The sequence below is a fragment of the Notechis scutatus genome, chromosome 1, assembly GCF_049901735.1.
Source record: "Notechis scutatus isolate UNSWTSFEM ecotype Mainland chromosome 1, rNotScu1.2, whole genome shotgun sequence".
NCBI lineage: Eukaryota > Metazoa > Chordata > Lepidosauria > Squamata > Elapidae > Notechis > Notechis scutatus.
In genome coordinates, this window is record NC_142009.1 from 223,656,767 (window position 1) to 223,682,937 (window position 26,171).

The 26,171-nt window shown below is 40.8% G+C and overlaps 1 protein-coding gene across 16 annotated transcripts in view; it reads right to left on the bottom strand.

Moving 5' to 3' along the window:
• Positions 1 to 26,171, bottom strand: part of TNS1 (tensin 1) — a 374,426-nt gene that overhangs the window by 170,100 nt on the left and 178,155 nt on the right. Inside the window, exon 1 of one of the 16 annotated variants that reach the window (XM_087950354.1) lies at positions 12,170 to 12,537. The exons of the other annotated variants lie outside the window; for them this stretch is intronic. Within the exon in view, the coding sequence (XP_087806480.1) occupies positions 12,170 to 12,196 (27 nt within the window). The 5' untranslated portion in view covers positions 12,197 to 12,537. Of the gene's footprint in view, positions 1 to 12,169; positions 12,538 to 26,171 lie in introns of those variants that run through there. 16 annotated transcript variants of the gene reach the window in all.

The window sequence follows — 26,171 nt, forward strand, 5'->3', positions numbered from 1 at the left end:
TTTCCCACCTCATAAACTTAACATAGCACACAGTTCCAAATGAGAGAGTCACATTCTTAGTCATAAGCTGTCATAGAGAACGGTATCCAGGGCAGCAGCTGCACCAAGACAACTCCTTATGGAAAAAAAGAACCAAAGAAAGAAGCTAAAAGCCACTAAAGTCAAACACACACAAACTTCCTAACAGCCAGAAACACAATGGCAATATTTCTAATAGGCTTCGAGTGGTGATTTTAATATTGAGAATGCCTTGTTTTGCTAGTATAAAATTCACCATGAAAAAGTCAGTCATGGTTCAGTTTGCATATCAGAACAGCATGAACAAGACTGATCACTTCTATTTGGCCCTTCCTGCTTTAAGGGTGGCTAACTGAGCCTCAAAAACAACCTGTTTATTTATCCTAAGATTGAAACTGAAAATGTTGGCTTGTTTGCCTTCTAACAAACCATAGCTGGAAGGTATACTTGCTGGTATGTAGGTATGTACATACAAGGTATGTAGCTTGCTGTCAGCTGAATAGTAATTCCATGTTAGCCACTCTCAATGGCAGAAGAAACAAACCAAAGGGGCAAAAATAAGCAATATAAATCACTTTGAAGTTTGTTTATAAGTTCAGATTCTTAAGAATTCGGTATCACTGTGATATTTATGCATCAAAATATTGCCTAGAAGAATGCTATATTTTATCAAACAAATCTGTGACAAGATGAGATGACCTGATTCAGACAGGGTTATAAAGCTTGAGGGGTGGGATACCCAAGTGTCAAAACTATGCAACGTGCCACACCTAGAAGCTAACTACCTATAGTAATTAAGACACCTGAAAGTAGGTAATCTGTCTTTTGGTGAAAGTACATAAAGTATATAAAAGACCAGGTCTCTTGACTTAGACCATGGAGGAAGTTATTGGTTATTATTGCAGGGGTTTGTGTATCTGCCATGTGGAATGGAGCTGCCGTGCGAATCCAAGCAGTTGGAGGAGGAATCTGCAGCTGAGGACTCTGCAGGAGCAAGCAGGAGCACAAAGAAAGATCTGCAGAGATGACAGAGTTTATCTCCCTCAAGGTCATCTTCCTTACTTTCCTTAATATCTCTGGAATCAAATGGTTTCTGAATCCAAACTGACTCTGCTTTATTAGGATTCAGTCTAAACCTGTTCATTCCTGTGTAGACACTTACAGCCTTTAGACATTGGAACAGAACCTAACCTATAAGTTTTAACTTAAATAAACTTGTTTGGCCTGGAATTCAAGATGTTCAGCAAAGTATCATCTGCATGATTGCCATGGAGAAATATCTGTCATTACTAGGAATCAAAACTGACCCGTTGGCTTATCATTAAGCAATCACTTACATATTGATAATAACTAATCCCAGGCTAGATGATGACCTCTCCAAGTAGTTTCATGTAGATGCTAAATAAGAGAAGAGAAAATGTTGATTCCCGCAGGACCCTACAACAGAGACCCCAGATCCTGATTTCTTATCTGCCCATCTCCCACTACTACCTATTTGAACCACCAATTTAGACCACCACTATGGATTAGCATTCCTACTCCAGCTACTTACAGTCAATCCAGAAAGTTACCATAATAAATGGTACTGAAAATCACTGAGAGATCAAGCAAAACATAGCTGTCACCAGTGGTGGGATTCAAATTTTTTTACTACCAGTTCTGTGTGGGCGTGGCTTAGTGGGTGTGGCAGGGGAAGGTTACTGCAAAATCACATTCCCTCCCTACCCCACCCCACCCCACTAACCTGCTTTCCGGCTCCCTTCTCCTGTGCAGGGCAACAAAAGACCCAGCCGATCAGCTGGGACTCGGGAGGCAGAGAATAGATGGGGGGGGGGCAGTCAGAGGTGGTATTTGCTGGTTCCCCGAACTACTCAAAATTTTCGCTATCAGTTCTCCAGAACTGGGGAGAATAACCTGCTGAATATCACCTCTGGGTGTCACCTCTTCTATCCTGGAGCGTGAGTCCAGGATATACCAGACACCATAACAGAAACCAGCATAGATTCTATTCCACACCCAGGCCTGAAAAGATCTTTATATTCCATTTCTTCTGGAGTTCTCTACAGCTGTAACCCTGCCATCTTTTCAACAACGTTCCCCCAAATGGAAAACTGGATACAAACTAATAGTTGTCTAAAATGTTAAATAAAAAAAAAGATACAGATGCTTTAAGAACTGTGTTCGTTTGAATGAGTGGACCCCTGAAACAAAGACATTTTTACTTCAGACTCACATAGAAGTCTAGCTCTCATAAGGAGATGCTATACTTCTGCAAGATCTAAAGCTCTCTTTCCAAGCCATTTTTAAGCCTACCTAAGCTATGATACTACACATGTTTGCAAGAGGAAGGTGAAGGCTATATATGCACATATCCCAGTTACAATGTGAAATAAGCAAAGAACAAGAGGGCATTGGGCAAATATAGGGAAAATATTTTTTAGAAAACTCAATCTTTTCTACAATATATGACACTTCCTAGGTCAAATAAGGAGGTGCAAAGAGAATCCACCTAGGTACACTGGGAGTAAGCAGGCAACTTCTCATAAACTAGAGCGATTTGAGGATATTTGATGTGAGCTAAGATGCTGCAAGAACCAGCAAGTTTGGGGAAGAAAAAGGCAAATACCACTAGCCTATCTCAAACAGGCCAGTCTCTCTACAGAAGATTGCTATGCAACCATTCCTAATGGGAGGGATTTGAAAGGAATGAAAAGTAATTTAAAAAGCCAGAATTAACTTTCTCTCCATATTTGAATAAGAACTTAGGGAGAAAGTAGTTAGAAACAGGCCCAATGAAGGACAATAAGCATATAAAACCATGATTTTTCAAGACATGAATGGTAAAAGGAGCCAGATATGAATAGGCTTTTATCATACAGGAGTACACTTAGGCTTGTGCTATGCTTTGAAGATAAGTACAGAGACTTTTAACATGATGGCTGCTTAATGTCTCTTTCCAATACATGAGACAGAGGTCAAGAATAGATTCAGGGACCAACATGTTTCATTTTACAGTTTTATTCCGGGAAATTCCAAAGCATCTGTGTCTCTGAATAAATTATAACTGAAGCAGACTGCAAAGCCCTCATCTGTGTATGCAAATCTTCACTGTTCAATTAATTAGATTCTTGCCTGATCATTCTAGTTCTGATATTTCTTCCCTATCACCATTCCAATAGTTTCAAGAGTGTGGAATGTTTTCTAATACTGAAGACTTTTACCTATGTTGGTTTTACAACAGATGTAGAAGAGCCATGGTGGCTCAGTGATTAGAATGCAGTACTGCAGCTAATTCTGCTGACTGCCGGCTGCCACCAGTTCAAGTCTCACTAGACTCAAGATTGACTCAGCCTTCTATCCTTCCGAGGTGGGTAAAATGAGGACCCAGGTTGTTGGGGGGCAATGAGCTGATTCTGTAAACCGTTTAGGGAGAGCTGTAAAGCACTGTGAAGCAGTGTATACCGTGTTTCTCCAACAATACGGCCTCCACCAATAGGAAGACCCAGCATGTTTTATTGGCATAAAATCAAATTAAGCCCCTCCCCCCAAATTTAGGCCTATTTTAAAACATGCAAAATAAGGGGAAGGGCAGGGGACTTGCCGTTAGGAGCGCCCCACGGGCATCAATTCCTCGCTACCACCTGCTCCTAATGGGCAATTATGGCAGAGCGCGGAGAGCTCCCTACTCCTGCCAAGCACCTTTGCAGCAGACCCAAGACCTTCAGCGCCCGCCGCTGTTGATTTCCCTTCTGCCCATGCCGCTGCAGCGCGTTTGGAGCTGCCGCTTCCACGTTTGGAGCGCTGCCACTGTTTGGAGCACTGCTGCTGTTTGGAGCTGCCACTTTCGCATTCGGAGCTGCCGCCGCGTTTGAAGCGCCGCTTCTGCATTTGGAACCTCACCGCTGTTTGGAGCACTGCCGCTGTTTGGAGTTGCCATGTCCGCATTTGGAGCTGCTGCCGCGTTTGGAGCTGCTGCTTCCACGTTTGAGCACCGCCGCCGTTTGGAGCACCGCCGCCATTTGGAGCACCGCCGCCACTCCAAACACGGCGGCAGCTCCAAACGTGGAAGTGGCAGCTCCAAACATGACGGCGGTGCTCCAAATGGCGGCAGCACTCAAATGGCAGCGGCACTCAAACACGGAAGCGGCAGCTCCAAGCGTGGTGGCGGTGCTCCAAATGGCGGCAGCACTCAAATGGCAGCCGCACTCCAAACATGGAAGCGGCAGATCCAAATGTGGAGCGGTGCTCCAAATGGCGGCAGCACTCCAAATGGCAGCCGCACTCCAAACCACGGGCGGCAGCTCCAAACCTGGCGGCGGAATGGGCAGAAGGGAAAGCAACAGCGGTGGGTGCCAAAGGTCTTGGGTCTGCAGCAAAGGTGTTTGGTGGGAGTAGGAGCTCTCTGCGCTCGCCATGATCACCCGTTAGGAGCGGCTGGTGGCGAGGCTACCCATGGGGCTCTCTAGATGAGGATGCAAGGGGAGAATTAAGTCACCCCGAAAGACGGCCTAGCCATTTTTGGGGCTCAAAAAAACACATATGTATGTATGTATGTATGTATATGCATATATGTTTTCTTAAGTTTTAGGTACTTACATGTATGGTATTCAGCTTTGTTCGGGTATTTTCCCACGTCATTATAGTTGTGATTTTAAAGTTGCAGCAACATTTCGGCAGAATCTCATCTGCCATCATCAGGCTTCTGTATTGTGTTTGTCAGTGAGTCAGACTTTCACAGCTGTTTCAGATATATATATATATATATATATATATATATATATATATATATATATATATATATATATATATATATATATGTGTGTTTTCTTAAGTTTTCTGGGTACTTACATGTATGGTGTTCGGCTTGGTTCGGGTATTCTCCCGTCATTGTAGTTCTTTTAAAGTTGTAGCACGTTTCAGCAGAATCTCATCTGCCATCAACAGAAGCCTGATGATGGCAGATGAGATTCTGCTAACGTTCTCATCGTTTTTCCTACTGTCCCTACAGAAACTTGGGTGAGGATATATATATATATGTATTCTGAGGTTCTCGGTATTTGTATGTGGATCTTTGGTTATTCGGGTTTTCTCCCGCGTAAAATTGGAAGTATCTAGGTGGCGTTTGATGAAGTCTCATTCATCATCTTCAGGCTTGTGTCTTCGGCTTTGTGCTTCTCGGAGTAATGTGAGCTTGCAGCTGCTTCTTCCTTTTAACTGCTAGTGGGTGTGTGACTTGATTGGGTGGGGGCTTGGCTGTGTTCTGATTGGGTGGGGGTGTGCTCTCATTGGTTGGGGGTTTGGCTGTGTTCTGATTGGTTGGGGGTTTGGCTGTGTTCTGATTGGCTGGGGGTGTGTTCTGTTCAGGTGGGGGCTTGGTTGTGCTCAAGTTAGTCTTAGTTGCCGGGGGATTTGAGCTGGTGAGCTGTGATCCTGTTGTTGGGCTTTGCATTTGTGGTTGTGCCACATCTTCATGGTGGGCGTCAGTTCGCTTCATGTATGGGTCGGAGGGGTTTGAAGCGGGTAGTGATGCAGCTGCGGTACGGCTTCTGGTCCGTGGTCGTGTCTCATCTTCTGTGTGGGTGTGAGTCTGCTTTCTACGTGGAAGTGTGGTGGTAGCATCTTGTGTGGCCCTCGTGGGTGTGGATCTGGTGTCATTCTTCATGTTAGGTACTTGTTTGTTAATGAGGGTGGGTTTCCAAATGGCTGGTAGGCGGGAGGTATCATTTCGTTTATTCATGCTGTGTGGGCATTTTTCTATCTCTATGGCTTCTCTGATTATTCTGTTGTTGAAGTGTTCGGTTTTGGCGATAGTTCTGGTATTTTTAAAGTCAATCTCATGTCCTGTGGCTTTGAGGTGTTGGACCAGGGAAGAGGTCAGTTCTTCTTTTTTGATTGAGTTCTTGTGTTCTTCAATGCGTGCATTTATTCTTCTGTTAGTTTGTCCGATGTATGTGGTGGAGAAGGCGGTGCAAGGAATTTCATATACTCCTTGGTTTTCTAACTCGATTTTGTCTTTAGGGTTTCTTAGGATGGTGGATATTTTTCTGTTTGTGCAGAATGCTGTTTTAATGTTGTGTTTTTGGAGGATCTTGCTGATTTTGTCTGTAGTGCCTTTTATATATGGGAGGAGGGCTTTGCCGTTCTCTTGTTCTCTGTCTTGGATTTTGGTTGGGGTTTCTTTTTGGATTAGGTGGGTAATCTTCTTTCTTTGGAATCCATTGGCTGTTAGTACGTTAGTGAGAGTGTGTAGTTCGGTTTTTAGGTGTTGTTCGTCGGCTAAGCATTATGTTCTGGAGATGAGTGTCTCGGCTACGGAATTGATCTGTGCTGGGTGGTGGTGTGAGAGTGCGTGTAGATAGCAGTTTGTATGTGTTTTCTTCTGGTAGATGGTGTGTCCTAGGGAGCCATTGGATTTTTTGTATACTAAGACATCTAGGAAGGGAAGTTGATTGTTAGCTTCTGTTTCCATGGTGAATTGTATTTTGGGGTGTAGGCTGTTGAGGTGTGTGAGGAAGTTGTTCAGTTTTTCTTTCCCGTGTGGCCAGATTATGAAGGTGTCATCTAGGTATCTGAGCCAGAGTTTGGGTTTGTGATCATATTTTTCTAGAGCTTGTGTTTCAAAGTGTTCCATGTAGAGGTTTGTGATGACAGGTGAGAGGGGTGATCCCATGGGTGCTCCTTCTATTTGTTTGTATTTTTGTCCATTGTAGGTGAAGTATGTATCGGATAGGCAGTGGTTGGTCAGATCTAGGATGTGGTTGGAGGGGGGTATATTTGTTTTGGATGGCTGTCAAGGCTTCTTTTATAGGCACTTGGGTGAAGAGGGACATGACATCAAAGCTCACGAGTGGGTCGCTGGGTTGTAAGTTTTGTTTCTTTATGATCTCGATGAACTGGAATGAGTTTCTTATGTGTGAGTTGATGGATTCTGCAATAGGGTTCTAGTTGTTTGGCGAGAAATTTGGCTAGGTTTTGTAGAGGTGAGCCCATGGAGCTGACTATAGGTCTAGTGGGGTTCCTTCTTTGTGTATCTTGGGGAGACCATAAAGCTTAGGGCATCTGGATGATTTCACTCTGGGTATGATTCTTTGCTGGATTTCTTCGCTGATGGGGGAGGCTTTTATTTTGGATCTGGTGGTTTTTTCTAGGTAGGTGGTGGGGTCTGTGTTTAGGGGTTTGTACGTGGGGTCTTGGAGTAGGTTGGTTAACTTGGTTTGGTAGTCAGATGTGTTCATAACCACTGTCTAGTTGCCCTTGTCTGATGGTAGGATTATTATGCTGGTGTCTTCTTTCAGGTTAAGTAGTGCAGTTTGTTCTTCTTTGGATAAGTTGCTTTTGGGTGGTTTGCTAGTGCAGAGGATGTTGGTGATTTCGAGGCTGATTCTATTAGCATCATCAGGGTTGGTTTTGGTCAGGCTGGTTTCAACTCGGCATATGATGGTTTCTGTGGGGATGTGTTTGGGAGCGACAGCAAAGTTGAATCCTTTTGAAAGGACATTGGTTTCGGCTTCGGTGAGGATCTTGTCTGAGATATTGTGCACTGTTTGTTTCATGTGTGGCTGTGAGGGGGAGGAGTTTATTTCTGGCATTGTTGTAGTTTTCTGAGTTTGTTGGTGTGTGTGTCTGTCTTGAGGGTAGTCTGTGTTTCGGCTCTCCAGACAGCGAGTTGTTTGGATTTGTCCCAAAGTGCGGGGTGAATCTAGTTGCTGAGTCTGAGGTGAAGTGTGAGGAGATCTTTGTTCATTTGGTCTAGGAGGAATCTTTTTGTGTGAAGTTCATTTCTAATTAGGGCCAATTCTGTTCTTTTTAGGATGCGTTTGGTGGCTGCTGTGTTGGTGTGGAATTTCAATTGGAAGCTTATGGGGATTAAATTTTGATCTCGGCAGTTGTGTAGGAATGTGAGGTCACATAAAATGGAAGCTCTTTGGACTTCAAGTTTTTCATAGATCCTGGTCAGATTATGGGTTCCCTCCCCGTAGAGGTGCAATATTTGTTTTCTGAGGTTTTTGCGGATATTTGTTTAGGGAGATTTGTTTAGGGTATTTGTTTAATATATATATATTATAATAATTCCCTCAACACTGTTCAACTATTTACAAAGTGTGCACTACTATTACTGTTAATCTTCTCATCACTCCTTATCACCCATCCTCTCCCACTTGTGATTGTAGGACTGTAACTTTGTCGCTTGTATCCTTACAATTTATATTGACTGTTTCCTAGCATGATTTGATTGTTGATTGTACCCTATGTCTATCATTAAGTGTTGTACCTTATGATTCTTGATTCTTAACTTAAAGAATGTATCTTTTCTTTATGTATACTGAGAGTATTTACACCAAGGCATATTCCTTGTGTGTCCAATCACATTTGGCCAATAAAGTATTCTATTCTATAAAGTATTCTATATAAGTCTAAGTGCTATTGCTATATCACTATAAATACTGAAAAATCTTAGCATTGATCTTGAGCAGCCCTGATGCAGTCACCAAGGGCTGGAGTGAATAGTGGGATAGGCTAAGAAGATATCAAAGTTCAACTTAAGTAAGCACAGCATAAAAACACTTCCCAAACAGGCGGAGGAGGAAAAAAAAACCTTGGAACGGAACTTCTGAAAAAGTTTTAGCAACCCCAGGAAGTCTCATTAATGCTACACCCTTCCACAAAACAATGCACCAACCGCCCTGTTTTAATTGCCAAAGCAGATTTGTTTAAAATAAATGTACCTCTTGGCTAAATATTTGGACCACTTGCTGTAGCTTGCCTTTTTTCCCAGCCCACTTTAGGAACCAGGGAAAAGCCCAAACTAATATTAAAGCTTCTACAAATTAAGTTGTTTGTTGCCACGTATTACAACCTTAAAAACTCAAGAATATGCCTTTACCAGTTACAGGACCTTATAAGGTGGAGCACACCCATGATTTGCTCAGATACATGATGAGCCTTAATTAAAATCAAATCAGGGCCAAGACCCTAATATCATTGAATTCCATTTTCCCCATCAAATACATGAAGTCCTCAACTTACAACGGTTTGTTTAATGACCGTTCGAAGTTACAACAACACTGAAAAAAGTGACTTATGACCATTTTTCACACTTATGACCATTGCAGCATCCCCATGGTCACATGATTTACATTCAGATGCTTGGCAACTGACTCATATTTAGGACAATTGCAGTGTCCCGGTGTCATGTGACATCCTTTGGCGACCTTCTGACAAGCAAAGTCAACGGGGAAGGCAGATTCACTTAACAACCGTGTTCCTAATTCAGGAACTGCAGTGTTTCACTTAACAACTGTGGCAAGGAAGGTCGTAAAATGGAGCAAAACTCACTTAACAAATTTCTCACTTAGCAATATAAATTTGGGACTCAATTGTGATGGTAATTTGAGGACTACCTGTAGAAGAAAACTATGGAAGCTCCGGATTTGGTTTAAATGTGATTTAAATTCCATCCATCAATATGCAAGTCACTTTGAAGAAAAGTGTAGCAGGCGTAATTTTTGTTGTGATTTCAGTGAAACTGTCTTCTCTCTAAAGTTTGTCCATTGCAGTAATTAGGGTTAAAGTTTCTACACCAGGATCAGATAATCTTATTGAAGATGTTTTTGCATGATGACTCTCAAAATCTACTACAGATAGTCCTCAACTCATGACCACAATTGAGCCCAAAATGTTCATTGTTAAGTGAGTTTTGCCCCCATTTTATGACCTTTCTTACCATTGAATTATTGCACTTATTAAATTAGTAGTACAGTTGTTAAGTGCATTGACTTTGCTTGATCACAAAAGGTGATCTCAAGAGCCCAGGACACTGCAATCGTCATACATACATGCCAGTTGCCAAGCATCTGAATTTTGGTCATGTGACGATGAGGTCACAGTCATAAGCGTGAAAAATGGCCATCAGTAATTTTTTCAGTGCCATAGGTCACTAAATGAAAGGTTGCATGTCAAGAGCTACCTGTACTATTGATTATGATGTTGAAATACTTAAGTTCTGAAGGGTATTAGGTTGCCTACACCTGGACTTAAGGTTCATGGCGAACTTACAAAAGCTAGCCTCTCCAAATCCCAGCCTGTATTTGGGACACTCTGTGCAGGGTATTTTATCTGAACAAAAGTATCCACCTCAAGATTGAAAGTGCAGGATTCTTCTCTGAAAACTCATTTGTTCTGCAATGTGGGCAGAATTCCTGCATAAAATGCTCAGTCATTAAATATTGTTTTTTTTTTTCTTTTCAGCACATACTGGACATTATTTTGCCTCAAGCCTGTTGATTTCTACAATCTCCAGCCAATCATTAACTGCTTCTAACTAACCTCCCCACCCCACCCCCCAAAAAACCTAATGCATCCCTTTTCCAGGCTTGCAAGGACTGTTTCCTTTTTCAAAGAACAGTTGAAACCTAAATACATCTGTGCTGAAGTTTTACCCTAAAGTGCAAAACCAAGCCAGATGTTTTATTGCATTCTTCTGACTCTTAAGGAGTGGCATTGGGGAGGGGGCAGGGGGGAGGAAGAAAGAGAGAGAGAGAGACAGACAGAGAAAAAAAGAGAAAGAGACAGAGACAGAGTGGGGGGAGGGAGGGGGAAATCAGAGCAACTAAACTCAATGTTTTCTGCAGTGCTGTGGAAGTGAAAACTCTTCTGATTCATGCTCCAGGTGGCTTCAGAATCCTTGAACTTGTGATATCAACCACCCTCAATGGCAGCCAAAATTGAAAAGAGTAATTCTACCCAAAGACATCCCAATCTGAAGAGGGGGCAAACTTATTCTGTATCTACATAAATCAGAATGAGTTTATTGCTCTGGTTTAGCAAACAGGCAGGGAGTGTTTTACAAGTTGGTTACAAGCATGTATTGAGTAGCAGCCGCCTGTAACTCAATTCATGAAGAGAGTGTGAGAAAATCTGAAAAGTTATACAACCTGTTATTTCAAAACATAGCTGATATGAATGTGAATAATTCACAGGCTCTCTGCATTTTACAGATCTATCTTTCAAAACATGACAGATAACAACTTGTTACAACTGCTACAAAAAAAAACCCCATCAATTATCTGTGTCCCACAGATTCTGCCACCAACGTTTCCTAATTAGGCATGCTACTTTAGCACACCTATCTTGGAAAAAAATGAACAATCCTAAGAATTTTTGCAATTCTTGTTTTTATTGCAACATAAACCATCTTAATAAGTAATGTGCATCCATGTTTCCATGTTGTGAATCTATGGTAAATCAAAATTTCACTTTGCTCTACAAGTTTGGTCTCATTTTTAAGCACTCTACAAAAAAAGAAGTCCTAGCAACAAAGAAGAACATTGCACTGAATTCTGCCTCTGATATTTTCTTCTTACTGCTTGCTGCCAAGCCTAATAGATCCTTGCAAGTAATCTGCTACCATTCTTTATCTTCAGCTAATAAACAAAAATACATGTAGCTTCGTAGAGCTTAAGTGAAGGTACTCAACTCCTAATTCCTCCTCTTCATCTTCTTATTGCAGCGGGAGTGTTAAAAACTGAAATTACCCAATCCTGGCATTCCTTTATTCTGAATAACGGTGATGCTATCAGTTGAGTGTATAGAAAGATAGATCATCTTTTCTAAATGCCAAGGAAAAGATATGCTGCTCCAACAGAAAGTTACATAAATATACAACCCTGAAAATAGATTTAGGGTACAGAAACAGAAGAACAGAACATAATCTTTTGGCTAAACAGTTACTCCTGTGGGGCATTACTATTTTCTCAACCATTCAACAGGCAATATTCAGCTTAGTAGCAGCTGACTCTTCCCCAACACACAAACACCAATGCCAATTTAAACTCGCCTCCACAATCCAAACTTTCTCTAGAAGTTTAAACTAGTTTCCACAATCCAAACTTTCTCAGAAGGTTTACTACTTCCTTAGAATGTACCATTACCTTCAGAACCTCTCATCATTCATAAAATATTTAACAACACCCACCCACCCCTTGCCTAATTCTAGCCACCCTAGATATTCAGATTTTTTTAAGGCCAGGAACCAAAAATCTCAAACAAGTACATATCTTCTTTTCACAAGTAACTTCCCAAACCCTTTATTGCTACTTTCCCCCAATTTCTTTAGACGGTCAGGAAAAAAGAATTGACAGAAGAACAATACCTGGTTCATTACACTTCCAAAATCCATCCTTCTGGGCTGTTTTATTTAAATATGGTCACCTCCAAGATGGTGACTACCTTCAAGGGGACAGGAAACGGTGGGTCTCACCTTAGTTAAGCTGCTCCCTCCTTTGTGATGAGCAAAAGCTAGCCATTGCTTGTGCAAAAGTTAACCCGAGCAGATGGTGTTAGTCAAAGCTGGCAGAGGTAAAAGACGATGTTACACAGTATTCGACTGAAAATGGAGAGAAGCCAGGGACTTGGATTCAGACATTGGTGAAAGGGCAGCAGAGCTGTTTGCCCGAGGCTTTCAGGGGGTGGTGAGCTTGGGAGAGCAGTGTGCAGTGATTAAGCAGAAAGGAAAAAGCTTTCAGAACAGTCTCAAAAGGGATTTTCCTTTCCAATCTCCACCTTATTAGCACAGCCTCTTCCCACCCACACCCCCTCCATGCATCGCTGTCCAAGTACAACATCACACACGCCCAAAAACAACACCACTGGCTGCGCAGGGCTATCTCACTCTCTCTCGCTCTCGCTCTCTCTTTTCCCCCACCCTCCTTCAGCTTTAAAGGGCATGGCATCCATAAAACCAGCCCGTAGGAAGAATCGGGGTGGGAGTCAAAGGAGAAGGTAACCAGAATAGCTTGAAGAGAGGAGAGGGGAGTGAAATAAAACATTGCAAAAAGCCTGGCATGGCAGACGTGCCACGGTGATGGAGGAGAGGTTCTATCAGCCCTGACAGGACTGTGAGATCCTTCACCAGGAACCGCTAACACTTCCTTTCAGAAAGTCAAAGAACTCAAAATGGGTCTGCAACTGAGCAGGTGTTCCCCCAAAGCTGGAGATGAGTTCTGACGAGCCAAAATGGACTGGTTTTACTGTTGATTACAGGTGGGACTAGGAGGCTCATATACTGAAGGCGTTAATTTCCCTGCAAAAATAAAACCAACGGATTTAGCCTGAACACTTATATTTTCCCCTTATATTACCTGCTCAATTACCTCCTTACCTATTATGCAAGGGTTCTCCATCTTCTCTTTTTTTGTATATACTGACCCCTATAGAAATCTCTAATTTTTGAATAACAGCCAATCGTGTCTACACAGTGTACATTCTGATCTAATAAAAACAAATGATTCACTTTTAACATATATATGGACATATTGGTTATAAAAGACCCCAAGTTTAACTTCTTATCTTCATATTTTTTTCATAACTACTCCATGAAGAATAGATCATTATGGAAACACACACACAAACACACACACACACCTAGCAATTCTTGTCAGATTGCACACAGAAAAATTGAGAAAGCCACAGTGTCCTCCTCCTTAAACTATAATTCACAAGACTAGATATTTGGTATTCCTTGATCACCTGGTAAAATTAAGAATGTCTGAGTTATTAATTATTGTTAACCCAATAAAAATTAGATGCTTAAAATTTAGGGAAGTGTGACAGAGAGGGGATAAAAAAGGCAATGTTCAAGGACAAAGTTCTTGTTACACACCAAAGCTTTATATTGTTACCATATTTTTTTTCATTGGGTGCAAATATATCCCTAGCACAGATTTATCCTTTATATCTTTTTATGACCAAGGACCTTTAACTGTTGATCTTACAGAAGGCCATGGCTGCAATTAAAAATGTTTGACAAGTAATAATACCCTGTTTACTTGGTTTAAACCAGGGGTGTCCAACCTTGGCAACTTTAAGCCTGGAGGACTTCAACTCCCAGAATTCCCCAGCCAGCGCTGGCTGGGGAATTCTGGGAGTTGAAGTCCTCCAGGCTTAAAGTTGCCAAGGTTGGACACCCCTGGTTTAAAATGTCACCTTGAAATCTTCTAGAAAAACAAAATCAGTATCAGATCCCATTGTGTTACATAAGTTACATAATTTATGCAATAACATCGTCATGCAAGCAACGTCACTTAGATATTACCAAGTTTCCACCAGAGATACCTATGCTACTGTAATTTGAAGGAACCCCTTTGGAACATGTCCTCTTCGCTGGGACAGATGCTAGTACAATGACTGGGGTCCTTGATGTTCTCCAAGTTGTTATCATGTTATACAGTTGGGCAATGAAATGTCTGCAAGCAAACAACCCAGCTAAGAGAGCACCAAGGACTCCACAGTTCAACTCTGAGCTAAAAATATTCTCTTCTATTGGTATTACAACGAGTATCAGGAAGAATCCACGAAGTTTCTTTAAACCTGTTCGTGTATCTGGGCAGCAAAATCCCTTTAAGTCAGAGATGGGGAGCTGTGGCCCCTTTAAATGGACTTCAACTCCCAGAATTCCTGAGGCTGGCTCAAGAATTCTGGGAGTTGAAATCCACAAGTCATAAAAGGGCTGTAATTCCCCTCCCCTGCTTTAAGTGCGCTTCAATAAAATAAAATAAAATAAAATAAAATAAATAAATAAAATAAAAAATAAAATAAAATAAAATAAAATAAAATAAAATAAAATAAAATAAAATAAAATAAAATAAAATAAATAAAATAAAATAAAATAAAATAAAAATAAAATAAAATAAAATAAAATAAAATAAAATAAAATAAAATAAAAAAATAAAATAAAATAATAAAATAAAATAAAATAATAAAAAAATAATAAAATAAAATAAATAAAAATAAAATAAAATAAAATAAAAAATAAAATAAAATAAAATAAAATAAAATAATAAAATAAAATAAAATAATAAAATAAAATAAAATAAAAATAATAATGGCCCTTCATTTATTTGTTTATTCATTTGCCTAGTTTTTAATTCCATCAGCTGAAGGGGAATCACTCAGCATGCATTGTGTCACCCCTTCCATACAAAATGCATGCATACCCCTCCCTGGCTAAAAGCCTCCTTCACAAAACAGACCCAGCCTTGATGAGTCAAGCTTTCCGGGTACCTCCCCCTCTTCTCATCCCTAGGACAGACTTTGTGCACATCTGGATCCACTTGTGGCTTAAACATTAGGGGCACTCAGAGATGACTGCCTAGAAAAGTTTGAGCAACCAACTGTTTCGAAGAAGGAAGATTCCTTTCAATTTTTTAAAAGCTACTTTTTAGTCAGGAAAGAATTTCTGCTGTCCCTGAGCTTCCTCGTGAGAGGCTGCAGTGAACTTCTTTTTCCCCAAATCATATGTATTATATCTTTTTTTCATATCCACTTCCCTTTTTACATCTATTACAACCCTTTGCACATCAATTTCCATCCTCATTCCTGCATCTTTTCCTTTTCTATACAAATGTCTTGTATATTGTTCTTTTCAACTCTTGACCCCAAGATTTTTCTGACTTCATGACTTTTTAATCTTTTGTAATAGTTACTTCCTTTCTGGATGGTGCAACTTCATCGCTCACCTCTGCATTTTCACGCTTGGTTATTTTGCTCAATTATGGCAATGTTTTCCCCCACTCAGCCTTGACTTTCTCCAAATGTTTATTGGCTCCATGTTTGTACTTTTTCTGCAGAATATCTCTGACATAAAGTCTGCTTTGCTTACAATTACATTTTATTAAAGATCACAGTATACACTATTCTCATGGGTCATTGGGTTCGTTCTGATCAAACTGAAACAGTTTCACTTATAATCACTCCTTACTATCAATGCAATTTTTCCTATTTTATTTTCAGACTGTTATACATCTATTCACATCCTCTCTTCTGCATTTTTTCCCTTTTCTATAGACATGTCTCATCTATCAGTATAAGGCCCTCTTGTCTTTATTCTTAATATTCTCATATGGGGTCCATTATCTGTCAGCTTAATCTTCAATTTATAACAGAATAACAGAGTTAGAAGGACTGTTTCCTAGTATGATTTGATTGCTGATTGTACCCTATGACTATCATTAAGTGTTGTACGTTATGATTCTTGATTTTTAACGAATGTACCTTTTATTTGATGTATACTGAGAGTATTTACACCGACAAATTCCTTGTGTGTCCAAACACACTTGGCCAATAAACTATTCTATTCTATTCTATTCTATTCTATTCTATTCTATTCTATTCTATTCTATTCTATTCTATTCTAACCTTGGAGATCTTCTAGTCCAATCCCCTACTAAAGCAGGATCATGCTATTGTTTTTTTTCCTTGTGTGACCCTCCTTCCATTGCAGTTTCTCCCTTTCCCTAAAATATCCCACATTCATGTTACCAATGTTTAAATAAAAAAATCAAATTAAAATGTTAACAGTGCAAGACATTTTCAAATATAAACCCTTTCACAGTTGATATGTAAACTTCTGTTTCTGTACAGGGTCTACAACATCTGTTCCACAGGCAACAACTGAGAATGGGCAGTATCTTTATTGAACTATCACCGTCAATACCTGCTTCTCATTCCTCAGATAACTCTAATTTTTCTATCAGCTGCCTCAGCCAAACTGAGGAAATGCACATCATTTTCATCTCTCACTACAATACTCCAAATATTGGATGAAGCAGAATCTTTACAAATGATAATAAATATGTTAGTTTTTGAAGTATCCAAGAAAGTTCTTTGCTTTTTGAGATGGATGGATGGATGGATGGATGGATGGATGGATGGATGGATGGATGGATGGATAGATAGATAGATAGATAGATAGATAGATAGATAGATAGATAGATAGATAGATAGATAGAGACAGAGACAGAAACAGAGACAGAGACAGAGACAGAGACAGATCCGTAGTGGCGAACCTATGGCACGCATGCTGGAAGTGGCACGGAGAGCCATCACTGCTGGCACGCAAGCACTCGCCCAGAAAAGGTCTATTGTGCATGCGCGCACGCTGCACACCCAGCACCTGATTGTCAGGTATCTGGCATGCATGCATGGGGTGTGGCAGCATGCAGGAGACACTCGTGCATGCGCAGAAGTGTGCGGCACATGTGGGGGGTCACATGCGCATGTGCCGAAGGGCGCAGCATGGGTTGCACGGGTTGCATGTGCATGCGCAGAAGCACACAGCGTGGGTTGCGCAGGTTGTGCGCGCATGCACAGGAGGTATGGGGGGGCATGCGTATTGCCTTCTGGGTGATGGCACGCAAGCTCGAGCAGGCAAGTGCATGTGCAATTATAGGCATAGGAGCCCAAAAAGGTTAGCCATCACTGAGAGAGAGAGAGAGAGAGAGACAGACAGAGAGAGACAGAGACAGAGACAGAGAGAGAGAGAGATGATAGGTAGGTAGGTAGGTGGATGGATGGATGGATAGATGCATAAGTGATAAAGATAGAGATTATCTATCTATCTATCTATCTATCTATCTATCTATCTATCTATCTATCTATCTGCAACATGAATTGCATCATTAGGCACCAGGGAAAAATTGATAGCCACTCCCCCACCAGCTTTCAGCAATAGTCAATCTTTCCCTCTCCTTTAAACTGAAGTAAATATACACAATAATCAGTTCTTTATTTTATGTCTCCTGTTTCCTTCCATGCCATTTAAGGTCTCTTCCTATCTACAGCTACAATTGGAAAGCCTAGTAAGGACAGGAAACATCAGGGTTCTGATCAAAGGCAAGATAATTATTTTTCCGACCCTGCCTATTTGAAGCTCTCTTCTGCCCCTGGACCAAAGTGCACAACAGAGGGAGGAGGCCTTTAAGATGCTATATGCCACTTATCTGTCTGGCAATAGCCTCCTGGAAATCACCAAGTTAAAGTGTCTGCGTGGAGCACAGGGCACATAGGCAGACAGTGCTGACTCAGACGGCATATCACTCTGACTCATTCTGCTAGCCAGCAAGAGCTTTCCAGCAATGCACATGATGAAATGAAGCAGAGGAATGACAGAGCTGTGGAAGTTGACCCCAACGACATGAGAAGTTTACGACATGTAAAGTTCTACGTGGGTATTACCAACTGATATGGAAGAGCAGCTGTGAACAAAGCAGCACACTTTAAAGCATTCTTACTCATGCTCATAAAAATGATGACAAATACCAAGAATACCAAAAGCAACTTCATAAAGCAGAGGTGGGGAACCTTGTCCCTTTTGTGACTTGTGGACTTCAACTCCCAGAATTCCTGATCCAGCTGGATCAGGAATTCTGGGAGTTGAAGTCCACAAGTCACAAAAGGGACAAGGTTCCCCTACCCCTGTCACAAAGGTACCAAGAACAAAGGCCCATTTGTTCAATGATTACTTTCACACATTTGAAGAAGTGTTCTGGTGCCTGACCTAAGAATGTTGCTGGCATCCCAAAAACATCTCAGCCCATCCAGCTTTTACATTTTATAGATACGGGTGGTCTCTTGCAAGTAGAAACAGTTTTGCAAGGAGCTATTACGTATTTCTGGTTTTTTGTTTTTTCCCCCATGTGCTGATTGCTGAAAGACTTCCAGATTTCACTACGTACAATCAGTTTGCTCGGATCTTTCCTGAACGTGATTCTGATATACAAATCTGTAGCGTTATTTATTTATTTCTATCAATAAACATTTCTATCAACAAAGGTTCACCAAATGATTCATAACTAGAAGCGAAAGCCCTAAACCCAAAACAGGTTAAAGAGCACCGCAAACAATAATTATATTGTGAACGGCCAACCTACATTCACAACACTGCCAGTCTAAATGCCAGAGAATGTCTGAGTTTGAATAGGCCCCTTCTTTCAGGCCCAGGTTTTAGCCTACACCTTCAGGACATTTCTGTCTAACTCTCACTTCTTAAAACAGAAAAATAAGTTATTCTTTAAAATAATAATAATAATAATAAAGCAGAATGGAAAAAGAAGTTTCTGCACCTGAGCTGAGGAGGGAAAAGGAATGCACCCTCTCCTCATTAACTCTCATAAATGGCTCAAATAACCCTGAATAAGCCAGGGAAGGTCCATGAACAAAGAAACACAGAGAGCTGCCCTTAAAGACCATCAAGGAGCTGCAGCTGGTTCACTAGCAAACTAGTCCTGTCTTGTGGTTTGCCTGGAGCACTGCAGATTTGTTGTAAATCAGGCTTCACATATCCTAGGTTTTGAGGAACTTATTTTTTTAAAAAAATAACATGTGTTTATCTCTTATGAGGTTGATTTATCTACAGAAGGGGGAAGAAAGTATCACACATTTGGCTCTCTTTTTATGCTCCTCCTTTCCGTAGCTACCTCATTTAGCAACAGTTCATGAATATAATGGTAATAAAACAATTAAATCATTTTTCTGATCAATGCATGCACTTACACCTAAATCACTACACCGGACCACAAGTTACGCCTGAGAGGGAGTAGTGTTCAGGTTGCTTCATGAGAGAACTTTATATGAATGAGGTAGCAGCAACCAATGATCTTTGCAGTCCCTCTCTCGGTCACTTGCTCTCAGTCATGCGGTTTCACTTTGCGAACGTGTGGTTTAGCAACCATTTTGCTTACAATATAAGAAAAAAATTGCAGTTGCTAAACGAGGACAGGGTATATTCACCAGAATGGCAGTCGAGGTTGTAGAAGCCACATTTCTATTATAGACCAAGCTTAGAGAAAATGACACCAGGCTCTCTGACACAGAGGTGTTGGTGGCACTGACTACAAAGCCCCTATGCCAGGGAGGAAGGTGGGGTCAGAGTTAGTTGATTTAAACAGCTTATGAAAGAGAAGGTTTAAGACCTCCAGTTTTCCACCTTAGAGACCTAGCTGGGCTGCTACATTTGTAAAGACATTCAAAGGTACTAAAATGAAGATGCCTGGAAGAAACATATACATTGCCAAGAAATTACTGTATAAAGAACACACTAGACAATTCTCTCTAAGAAGAGCAGCCCACAGTTATGCAGCCAGCTAGGGAAAAGGATATCTGCCTACTAACTGCTATAAATTGGATTCTCATTATATAGAAGCAAATAGATTACATCAAACTATGGTAAACAGCAATTTACCAATCAAGGCTGGCAACCATTTGGATAAAAACAATTTACATAATCTATCACAAACACTTACAAAATTCAGCCTAGGATAACAGTACTGCTTACATGGATATTCTCCTTTCCTACTCCTGCTCAGTTTTACACAGATTGGGTTTCAGTCTCTGGAGCCAGAGATTCTACATGATATTCTGAAGTGGGTTAGCAGTTACTTCCATTTGACTTGTCACTAATGAAGTGAGCAAAAGAAAAGTGGGTGTCCAGGGATCGGAGAACACTCCATTTCTCCAAGCGTGACAAGATTTTTGAGATTCCAGAAGCTGCTTTCCAGGCTATGTGAACTCCACTTCCTTGAGAAAAATATATAAAATCTTTATGGCTTCCCAAAAATATAGGGAGGGAGAAATTCTGGGAGAAAGCAAAATCCTCCTACTGAAAGACTGCAACTGCACTAATAACAACCAAACTTCAGAATCTGGAAGGAAAAGGTGATCCCTCAGAATATCATTCCCACAAAGCCAGCCAAAATGTATGGTTCCTTCTGGAATCAGTTAGCAGCATCTGATGGTATCTCAGCAGAGGGAAATTCGACAGGAAAGTTGAACAGACTCTTTCAGCCAATGGAAGAAGCCAAGCAATGTTTCCAATCACTAAGGGCCAGGGTTTCGGTTTGCTATCCAGAGCTGCCTTTCTTCATGAACAAAACAAACAGAATTATGTTAAATATGCACATGTGCTTCATTTACATAACTCATAAAGGCTGTTAGAATGTCACATTTCTTGGCTGGAGAAATTGCAAGGCATACCTGCTCCATACTTGAGCACAAAGACTAATAGCTATACGTGCCCATTCCATGCTGTCATTATTTTGCTAGAATTAAGATGATTATGTGAGAGAAAATGGAGGGGGGGAAATACCACACAAAAAAATAAGTTCACAGTTTCTTGTAGTTTATAAGAAGAAGTTTATACAATTTCATTGATGTGATTAAGGCCACCTCATTTCCATAAATTTCACTGATCTTCATGCAAATATCATCAACTATCTACGCAGTATTATATCTGAGGAAATCCATACACAGAGACTTCCTTTTCTTGTATATATTTTGATACCCTAACACATCTTTATAATGCCTAACCTCTAGATTTTACCAAAACTTTGCTTGCTTTATAACCATCCTGACCAACTGCAGCATAATATAAATAATTAGAAGTGTTTCTTAACCAATCTACTTCCATTACTTAGGTCAATGGGGATATATATTTTATAGAGGCAGGAGGAAAAGGAAGACGTCCTTCACTCAGAACAAGATTAATTATTTGTTGTTCTTTTTTTCAACTTGTAATATATACAGTAGGGGTTCTTCTATTAAAAATAGTAGGGATAAAACTAAGGTTAGTAACAGTGTGAGATACATAACTAAGAATAGACACTTGGAGCCCCAAATAGCTGAGGTTAGGTATTTCAGAGTTGTCTTCATAATTGAATACCAATGACACATTCCAGAAATATTCTTCCCAAGAGGGGACACATTCCCTCTGAGCCAAATAATGACCCAGAGGTTTATTTCCTGTTCCCAGCCTTTCTCAAGACCTAGGCCAAATCCTGGAATGTGAATAGCCACTGACGTTAGAGGAGATTTAGCAGAGAGATGCGGAAGGGGAGAAGAAAAGATCTTCTTGACAAATTACCAAAAGTGTATGGGCAGGGGTGGGATTCAAAATTTTTAACAACTGGTTCTGTGGGCGTGGCAGGTGGTGGGCGTGGCTTGGTGGTCATGTGACTGGGTGGACATGGCTTGATGGTCATGTTATTGGCTGGATGTGGCCAACTCAATATCACTCACATCAAGACATGCATCTCCTCGCCTGGCCTCTCATGACTGTGGGGATGCTGCAACAGTCCTAAGTGTGAAAAATGGTCATAAGTCACTTTTTTCAGTGCCATTGTAACTTTAAATGGTCACTCCACACAAGCAAAGTACCAGCAAAGTGGGGGGGAAAAACTCCAGAGAAATTCCTGAGACAGGAAGTCTAGTCCTGCAAAGAATGTAATAAGGGTTAACGGAGAGGCAGTTTCTGTAAGCAACACCAGAATGTTTCCTTCCTGCCTTCCTTACAGGATTAGGCCAGTAATTTCTTCTAACAACCGGTTCTCTGAACTGCTTAGAATGTTAACAACCGGTTCTAGCAAATAGGAGCAAACTGGTAGAATCCCACCCCTGTGTATGGGGGAGAATCTCTTCCCTTACTCGGTTTGTAACATACTTCAAACTTCAAAGGTCCTGCATCTTTTCTGGAAAAACTGGAGGAAGAGGGATGAAGTATGAAAGAGCAACGGGGAAAGAATATGAGATGCTGCTTTTCTAAGCTTCTTCAGTAATCCAGGACTGCACTCGGAAGATACACCTTAACCCTTTGACACCATTCCTCTGTCTCCCCCTATTTAACAGAGCACGTGAAAGACCATGGGTACAGTCCATTCAGGAAGGCCCTAAATAAACAGAGAAGACCGAGCTTCTATCCTTCAGAATGACATCCTCAGGCAGACAAAGATTCCATTTCCTCCCCTACTACAGATAGTACTCTACTTACCACCACAACTGAGCCTAATATTTATCTTGCTAAGTGAGAAATTTATTAAGTGAGTTTTGTCGCATTTTACAACCTTTCTCGCCACGTTTGTTAAGTGAACCACTGGTTAAATTAATAACACCATTGTTAAGAAAATCTGGCTATCCCCTTGACTCTGTTTGCCAGAAAGTCACAAAAGGGGAATCACATGACTTCAGGGACACTGCAACCACCATAAATATGAACCAGTTGTCAAGAATCCGAACATAAATCATGTGACCATGGGGATGCTTCAACAGTCATAAGTGTGAAAGGGGGTCATAGGTCACCTTTTTCCGTGCTGTTGTAACTTGGAGTGGCCACTAAATGAACTGTTGTAAATTGAGGACAACCTGTATTGAGCATGATTAAATTCATGCAATGAGGAACGGTTGCCACGCATTAGGTTACCCCTGCTGAAGCAAGCTGGAGTTATGGAAGATACAGAATTATAAGGGAGAACAAGACTATGGGCAAAGATGCGAATGAAAAATGGTGCCAAGCTGGAAAGTTGGAAGAGCAGGCTTGAAACTACTAGGATTTCAGTGGCCTGGAGCTGCTGAAAAATACTGGTTTTCAAAAAGATGGTGAAAACTTCCTACGAGAATAAGGTTGCAACCACTGAAGAAAATTCAGTAAGTACAAGATTTGATAAAGGTTGTATAAAACGATGTGGGGAAAGTAGAATTACACAATAAACCTAATAGATCAAGAGGGATTCTACACTGCAAGACTTCAAGATATTGTGATGACCACTAACTTCAATACAGGTAGTCCTCAACTTGCAGCAGTTCATTTAGTGACCACTCCAAGTTACAATGGCATTGAAAAAAAGTGAGTTATGTCCCTTTTTCACACTCACAACTGTAGCACCATCCCTATGGTCACATAATCAAAATTCAGCCGCTTGGCAACTGACTCATATTTGTGACCCTTGCAGTGGGGTCATGGGATCATCACTTTTTGCATCTTTCTGATAAGCAAAGTCAATGGGGAAGCCAGATTCACTTAGCAAGCGTGTTACTAACCTAAGAACTGCAGTGGTTCACAGCTATGGCAAGAAAAGTCATAAAATGGGGCAAAATTCATTTCACAAATGTCTCACTTAGCAACAGAAATTCTGGGCCTCCGTTGTGGTCGTAAATCAAGACTACCTCTACTTTCAAGAGACTAGATACATTCAAGGAGGAAAAGTCATTAGTGGCTGCTGGTCACAAAGGCTGTATATTTCAAGAGACAGTATTTCTAGAAGAATGCAAACAAAAGGATGCAATTGTCCATATGTCCTATTTCTGCATTTGCTAGTTAAGAGAACAAAATGTAAGACAGATGTAACCTTGCTCTGATCTGCCTCTCTTTTTTTTTTTTTTAAACATTCCAAAGTTCTTCTATCTGCCTATTATAAATATGAGAAAAGAATAGATTTGAAGGATGGAAAAGTTGAAAGCAGCAGAAAGAGGCCTCTTCCTTTTCATTTTTTAAAAGAATTACCCAAATGTAAGTCCTAGACCTAGAGAGAACAGAAAGAGGGTTTTTAATCTTCCAAAATAAAAACTGTAAATCAAACATATAACAAACTGGATGGAAAATAACAAGAGTATCACAGTGCAAATAAAAAATGATGTCCTTGCTTCTGTTCCTTTTTCTTCATCCTGTTAAGGCCACAAATAAGGTCTAGAAACTCTGCAGATGTTTTAAATGTCTTCCCCCCCCCCCCATTGCCACTTTCCCTCCCCTCCCCCAAAAAAAAAAAACACAGGACAAACCCCAAACTTGTTCCTTTCAGTCTCGGGACAGAAAGCCATTCATAGGCCATTTTGCTAGGCATGAGAACACGTGTCTGGAGTTCCCAGGAGAGGAATGGCTGGACTTGTGCCAAATGCTAATAGAAACATACTTTTCTATTCACCTCCAAGCTAAGCAGGGACACAGGTAAAGGCAGTGGGGAGTCCTGTATTGCTCCTCACTCTGCTCTCTCAAGGAAGGTTGCTCAGATTTACCTAACTTTGTCTCAGAACACAATGTTCAAGCTCCACTCAATCTTGGCACCCAACCTTCTCTGGCTGCTGTCCAACAGCCTGTTTAATAATATAATATACACATGGCTGTTAACTTAGATTTCAGAAGAAAACACAGGAGGGGGTGGGACAAACAGCTTGTGGCTCAATAACAGTCGAGGCAGTGCAGCAAAACCACTACAATAAACGGGCAGAAGGAGGAATATGGAGAAGAAACCTCAGAAGAGCAGTTAGCTCTTGGGATGAGAAATGTTTGCAGGCAGCACCAAGTTATCAAAGCAAGTGTCTGCTACAAAGCCCGCCAGATTTCTAGCCAAATGGAAATCAGAATCCACAAGAATAATCCAGTGAAAGTGACAGGATGTCAAAATAAGCCATGGTGTAAAGTCCTGATAGTAAGCCAAGGAAACTTCACACTGCTACGCATTATTCTCTCCTTCGGAGCATTGGTGTGATAAATACAGAAGGTTTTCTTTTCCCATTTCTGAGCAGCAGTTGGCCATCCAAATCCGGGCAAAATTATTAATAATCTGAGGTATGTTTTGTTTGAAACAAGCCAACTTCACACCACGGTTTATGAAACAGGCTTAACTCGACAAACCTAAATAAAGAATAACTGTTGTTCAGAGGGCAGATGTAAAAATCCAACTGCACTTCATTAAAAGTGAGAGTTGTGGTTCAGAACTCCTCTTTGTGGCCAAAATGGGTTGGGGGGCTGTGGGGGGAGAGAGGAAACATGCCTAACATGATAAAACATGGTTTCTTGTCATGTTCAGACTATTAATAATAGCATGAAGAAAAACAGATGCAAATAGAGGCCAGAGGAAGAATTTGATACCATAAGTAGTGCTGGGCCAAACCCTCCTGCATTTTTTTCAGCCATTCTCATTCAATCTTTTTTCATTCATTTTTTTTTTTTTTTTGTTCCTCCAAAGTGAAATTCCTTTTTTGTTGACATACTCCTCAGGGTGGTAGGCAGCTTTTAGTATAATGTCCCTCCCCATGATACCCTTCAAAAAAAACCTTCAGTACAGGAATCCAAGCAAAACTGCAGATAAATGGGTAATCCATACCTCCCCACCCACCCTGGGCAATCAATAAAAGCCCCTCTAAGGCAACCCTTCAGAGGCTACAATTCTCCACAAATTCTAAAGCACTTGGAGGAATGAAATAGAAACATAGGAGAAACTTTCTCATTCGGAAGAAAAAGGAGGCACAATTCAAAACATGGTTTCAGAACATTATTTTGAGGTAAGCCATATTTAATAAAGCACTTTAAAAAACTGCCCAGCATTTCAAATGAAGATTCCTGCTGCCTCTTCTACAGCCTTTATTTTACCTGTCCCTCCAAGAAACGCAAACACATATTTCAAGCAGAGAAGAAAGAGTTGGCAGGGACTGGTGCTTTTCTTCTCAGCAATGCTTACCTCCTTTTTTAAGTGGACTTCATCTCCTCTACTGTATCTTCAATGGGAACATAGATAGGTCTAGGCTAAGGCCAAGTATGCACTGGCCTACAT